This window comes from Cariama cristata, unplaced genomic scaffold (genome assembly GCF_000690535.1).
Source record: "Cariama cristata isolate BGI_N322 unplaced genomic scaffold, ASM69053v1 scaffold15640, whole genome shotgun sequence".
Taxonomy (NCBI): Eukaryota; Metazoa; Chordata; class Aves; order Cariamiformes; family Cariamidae; genus Cariama; species Cariama cristata.
The window spans coordinates 20323-26507 of NW_009595412.1; the positions used below are offsets into that span (position 1 = coordinate 20323).

General features: G+C 47.0%; 1 protein-coding gene across 1 annotated transcript in view; it reads left to right on the plus strand.

Annotated features, from left to right (window-relative positions):
• Positions 1–701: 701 nt before the first annotated feature.
• The window catches only part of NRF1 (nuclear respiratory factor 1), a gene marked incomplete at its 3' end in the record, with an annotated part of 24004 nt that continues 18520 nt past the window's right edge, over positions 702–6185 (plus strand). Inside the window, exons 1-4 of the mRNA XM_009702029.1 lie at positions 702–924; positions 3011–3125; positions 5351–5477; positions 6056–6174. Of these exons, the coding sequence (XP_009700331.1) occupies positions 702–924; positions 3011–3125; positions 5351–5477; positions 6056–6174 (584 nt within the window). The remainder of the gene's footprint in view (positions 925–3010; positions 3126–5350; positions 5478–6055; positions 6175–6185) is intronic.

Sequence of the window (6185 nt, forward strand, 5' to 3'; positions counted from 1 at the left end):
CCTTCTGCGCAGATTTATGTTCATGGTGTGTGGTCCAGTGCCCTGCTGACTACGTAAGCTGCTACTTTTCTCAGCGGTTTACCACTAGATGCATTAAATAAGTGTGCTTTATGTAATGTTTGTACTTGGGTTGTAATGATTTTGCCTGCTTCCGGACTCTAAACAAGTAATGCGACAAAAGTGGTCCATAGAACGCAACTTGCTGCCAGTAAACTTCTGTACTGGCATCCTCCTTTGTGTCCTGAGCTATTGAGGTTGGAGGAAAGAGATTGTGTATTGCCCTTGAGCATCTTCCCTGAAAGCTACATCTTGAAGTGGCAGACATAAGTTCCAGCTTTGATCAGACCTCTTAATACACAGTGTGTGCGGGACATAATCTGGGGGCTACAAGATCCTTAAAGACCTTTCTTCCAGCAAAGATGACTATCTCTGGGTGCTATGCCACGTTTGGAAGTATGGATTTTTCAAAACTCTTAAATTTCAGTTTAAGTAAACTTAAAGTTCCTCTTCTGGCTCCTGGTGCAATGGTTATTTCCCTCTCATAGAAGACGACTGCCACTGGGGGAGGTAATCTCTTGTTCCCTCTTGGTCCTGGCCTGCTCACCTAGCTGGCTCAGAAGCCTTTGGCTGCCCTCCCTTATGGTGCATCAGTGTTGGTAACCCCTTCCTGTGATTTTTGTCTCCTCTGACAGTAGCTATTGATGGAAGAACACGGCGTGACCCAAACAGAGCACATGGCCACCATCGAGGCCCACGCAGTGGCCCAGCAGGTACAGCAGGTCCATGTGGCCACCTACACAGAGCACAGCATGCTGAGTGCAGACGAAGACTCACCGTCTTCACCAGAGGACACCTCCTACGATGACTCTGACATACTCAACTCCACGGCTGCTGACGAGGTCACTGCCCACCTAGCTGCAGCAGGTAAAGCCAGCAGGAAGCTCAGCATCATTCCTCTAATGTAGTGTTTGTGCAGAGGTCGCAAACAGTGCTTGAGGGTGGTGGGTGATCTTGTCACCCCACGGGGTGCTCCGAATGTTTCCTTATTGCCCTGGCTTTAATAGCGCTTCTTCGCAAGGTCTGCTGGCTGCTTGAATCTTCCATCACTTTATCTGTGTGTAATATAGAGGTGCTGGGAATAAGAGACTGATTTGTACAATAAGAAAGGTCCCTGGTAAATGCTTCCTCAAAAACTGAAACTAAAATACCAAATATGTCAAAGAGCAAACTTATTTCAGGCCCATATAAACAACAGCAAAAATAACCCAGGAGTGCTACACATCCTTGCTTAGCCAGGGAGCTCACGTGGTAGGCCTCTCCCAAGGAGATGCCACAAAGGGTCCTGGCGTATCTGGACTGGGAAGGTATTTCAGAACCACAAAATCCTAGTGAAGCCCCTGCCAAATGTCCTCCAGATTTGCCTTGTAGTGGATCTACCTCACTAGTAGAAAAATGCAGTGATAAATAAGCACTCACAGAATTGTCTGACTCTTTATCAGACTTTATCTGAGGAATAAAGCTCTGGATGTGCTTGACTGAACCTGTGAATTTCTACCACCCAACTGAGCATCCCATGCTCTTTGCTTATTAATTTTCCAACCTCAGATCCTGCAGGATTCTTTTCTTTCCTCCTTCCCTTCTAGCACACAAGCTTTTCAGTCCCAGGTAGTGGTTGCAGGAGGGACATTTGATGGCTCTCACCTGCCTGCCAGCCCTCCTGGTGCAGGGGCTGCCCGGTGCCTCTCCAGCCCCTGGCCAAAGTGGGCACCCCGAGCCAGGGGCAGGCAGCTACAGTTTGCAGCATGGGCTGGCACATCCAGCCCAAAGCTTGCCCAAGAGCCCAGCATAGCCCTTCCTTGCTTCTCTGGAGCAAATGTTTTTCCACTCTCCCAAAAGTCAATGTTTTTATTCTTGTTTTTTCACAAGCACAGGGTTTTTGGAGCAGTACGCAGCAGTGTTTGCTGTGCCTGCCATGGGTAGTGCTCAGATAGTTCGTTGCTGATGAACAAAACCTGAGCTCTGAGCTCTCAGTAGCACATCTGAGAACAAAAACAAGAGCTCTGTCCATTACCGCATCCCATCTTCCAGAGCAGCTGCCTAGAGAAAACATATCATGGGATACTACTTTCACTATCATCTACCAACTTCCATTGATTGGTAGCTTAGGACGTCCTGATCCAGTAGCTGACCTTTATTAAAAACAAAAATATAGTGCTTTTATGACCCTTCGTGTGATCTTTCACCTCTGACATATGGAGAAACTACACACAGAGCAGCTGAGGTCTGCTCAGGAGTCAAAGACAAGTCCTTGAGCCTGCATTAGACTCCAGGGCTTTTTGACTCTGACCTTGTACTCATTTCTGGAGGTCATCAATAGAAGCACAATCCACTGCGTGTTACTTGGTTTACTTCCAATTAACTTGGTGAAACTTCCTCTTACGTAGACTCTATGTCTAGAGTTTGATCACGAAAGCAATAGCACTGCCCTGCCATGGTCCCCACTATTCTTCAGGATGCTGCTGGGAACTCTGGATTTTCAGTTTCTTTCCCACTAGAACTGGTCCTTAATCCCTGGGGAAAGCCTTGGACTCCTGATGCTGTAGTTGCGATGTCTGAGCAGGATTCATGGCGTTGTACCTGATCTCTTCTCCCCTGCCACCAGGATCTTCTCAATTGCAGTCAGTTATTTAAAGTCTTTCAGTATGTTTGGAAGATAAAATACATATTTATGTGATTGTAAGGAAAACTCTGGGCTGAAAATTCTGACTTTCACCTGGGACTGAGCTGGGACTTACCGGTCTGGGGAATGGAGCCTTTTGATACACGTCTCTGATGCCAGAGAGAAGGGATCCTGGCTGTTGGGAAGATCAGCAGGGAATTCAGGTCACTCCAGTCCGGTGGGGAGGCCCTTCCGACCCATCACTGGAGCTGGGGGCAGCAATGGCAATGTCCTTTCTGGCCAGTTCCTGAGCTGTGTGTGCTGATTCACCCTTTGTGGTTTCATTTCCAGGCCCTGTGGGGATGGCAGCAGCTGCTGCCGTGGCAACGGGTAAAAAACGAAAGCGACCACACGTTTTTGAATCCAACCCATCAATCCGCAAGAGGCAGCAGACGCGTTTGCTACGGTAAGACCTCTGGCACCTCGGTCTGCATCCTCGAGGTCTCTCCGGTGCCGTGTGTGGTGAGACCATGTGCTGTCCAGAAGTTGCCCAGCCTGGGGATTTTTTGGGGCATCTTTTCTGGAACCCGAGAGCTGTGGTTTAGTTTGCTGAAATGGGTTAAATTGCAGCTGTACTCATCTTTAATGTGATACTATGATCACCAGGACTGACATGACCATTCTGGTAGGATCCACCATTCTCTTTGAAACCCAGCTGGTCACAAGTTAAATCTGTCATGGTAACATTGCCTTGCAAGATATTTGTAGTGGCTTTAACAGCAGCTGGCCTGAGAAGCTGGAGCTACAGCCGTATCCCAGCTCTGCAGTGGCACGAAGGACTTGCCTACCTAATGAAAAAAGTCTTTTCTGCGTTATGAAATGATCCTGTTGAATAAATCTAGTGTGTGTGTACCTGAGTTTCCTTTGCCAGCAGAGCCCGTTGTGTGAGCTCCATGCTGAAGACTGACCAAGCCTGTAGTGCAGTGTTGGGGGAGAATAATCAAGGGGAGAGCTGAAATGCTTTCTTTGGCTTTAGAGACTTGCTCTGGAAACACCAAACTTCTGTGGCCCTTCAGGTGTTGCACTACAGGTGCTCTGAGCCTGTCTGCCCACCTGATGGCCACCTAGGAGCACTGGTGCTGAAGTGACTGCGCAGGCTTTCCGCAAGCCTGGAGAGATCACCTGCAATTCCATCTTCAGGAAACATTTGTAAATGCTGGCTGGTAATATTTACTAGATTTTGGAACAAGGCGATTTTTGCTTTTTAAACTGTTTTGGATTTAACTGGGTTATGTCAGAGGAGTTGGAGTATTTGTCACTCTGTTTCTTGCTGACTTTCTTCTGTGTCCACACTTAATGCATTGGAGTAGCGAAGGCCAGAGTTTCGCCTTTTCTCCCTCTCTCCTAGCCTAACTCTTGTAAAGTCGCTGTGAAATTAAGTTGGTTTCCTTATTCTGCTTACTCATCTGCTGAGTCCCACAACACCCTTTGCATGTGATCAAACTGGAACAGAGTGGAGCAGGGTTAGTGTTAAATAATATTCCCTGGGAGTGGACTCCCTTTCTTTTATAGCTCCATTCTGGTTTTCTCTCCCTTCCCCAACTCTGCTGACTCAGCCATTTTTATTGCAGTGTTTCTGAAGAGTAAATTCTTTTCTTTCTTGAAATATAAACAATATCTTTTTAAAGAAACTCCTTTGTGAAGAAATTATTTCTTCTCCCTTCATGCAGCTACTTCATTTTACTGCATGTAAGATACTGACAAAATTAATCATTTTTTTGCACTCTGATCAGTTTAACCTGTTTGTGCTTGATTTTTACACCACTGTGCCTCAAGTGGGAAGTTACAACTTCTGATTCTGGGATTTCTGCATAGCTGGTGGTGGTGTTGGTGCTTTTTGGCAACGTGTTTGCTGCAAGCAGCAGGTTCTGGAATGACCAGGGCAGATATTAAACTATCACCTTATGGCAGTGCTCGAATTAACTGGTGATAATGTGCTACTTCTCTCTTGCTTTATGTGTTTCTGCCAACGTTTCTGACACATTCTCTTGCATTGCTTAAAAGTGAATAAAAGGCAGAAAGTATGCGAAGGAACATTTTCTTCCTACAGAGAGATCGTTCCAAAGGGACTTGCTGATGTGGCAGGTGTCTGAATACCTGGGTTTCCTCTGCTGAGCTGTTGCAATATTTCTGGTTCTTGCCTGTCATGTAGTTGTCAGTTTACAGTTCTAGTTTGAGCAGGACTTTGGTACTAGAGAATTGCAATGCATTGTTATGAGGCTGGATGTAAAATGACCTGTGTTTGCGGTCCTGTTTTGTTGAATCACTCAAGTTCTCTACCTTACAAGTTTTGTATTGCTAATACACTTACATGGTGACAGAGCGGATATGCAGACTCTTGCTGTCCTGGCTTTTCTGCCCTGGTGATTTCTCTACTTTTTACATCAATGGAAAAAGGAAAGAAGGGAGGATAATTGATATTTGAGCTGCTGGGTGACTGCAGGGAGCGCAGCAGGCTTGCGGGAGCAGGGGAAGAAGTGGTACATGTGGCTATTCTCACCAGCTGGGGCTCCGTTTCTCACCTGGTTTGTGAATGGGTAGCATTAAGAAAGGGAGTTTGCAATGCGAAGGGTTGTGTTTCCACGGGGCTTTCAGCTGATACCTATTCATTGTTCTGTGCCTCTGTTTCAGGAAGCTCCGAGCCACGCTGGATGAGTACACCACCAGAGTGGGGCAGCAGGCCATCGTTCTGTGCATCTCACCCTCCAAACCCAATCCTGTCTTTAAAGTATTCGGTGCTGCACCCTTGGAGAATGTGGTAGGTGTCTTTAGGAAAAGCTGTGTAATAAGTTGCTCGCCTTCTCTGCAGGTTTCATTCTGCTCAAGGCAGCCTTGCAAGTCTGGTAGGGATCTGAAGGTCACGTTTAAAACTGTGGAAGCAGGAGTTCGGATTGTATGGACATGAGGGTAGCACTGAGGTCCTGTCTTCTCTGCATGAATGATTGCCTAGCACGTCTCACCAGCGTTGTATATCCTGGATTAAAATTCAGAGGGAACAGGTATTAACGTGTTTGACTCAGCTTGGCTGTCAGTGCTTGCACCTTGTTGCAGACCAGACAGCAAATGGAGCAGATCCTGACCGTGATAAGTCTTATTTCAGAACTTTTCTTTTAATCTCCTAAATACTTCCACTTGCCAGTGTTACTTGATGTTTCATCATCAGCTCTTCAATACGGCCAAGTCTTTGGGGCCAGTGGGTATTTTCTTGCAAACTGTGGCATTGTTTGCTCCTTCTGTTCTGCAGCACCTTGGGGAGGGTGGCTGGCCCTGTGTCCTTGCCCTCGCCTCTCCTGGTGCTCCTTACCTTGTTTACCTGAGCTTAACAATTCCCCACAGGTACGCAAGTACAAGAGCATGATTCTAGAAGACCTGGAGTCCGCACTAGCAGAGCATGCTCCTGCACCTCAGGAGGTTAACTCAGAGTTGCCGCCTCTCACCATGGATGGCGTTCCTGTCTCGACGGCAA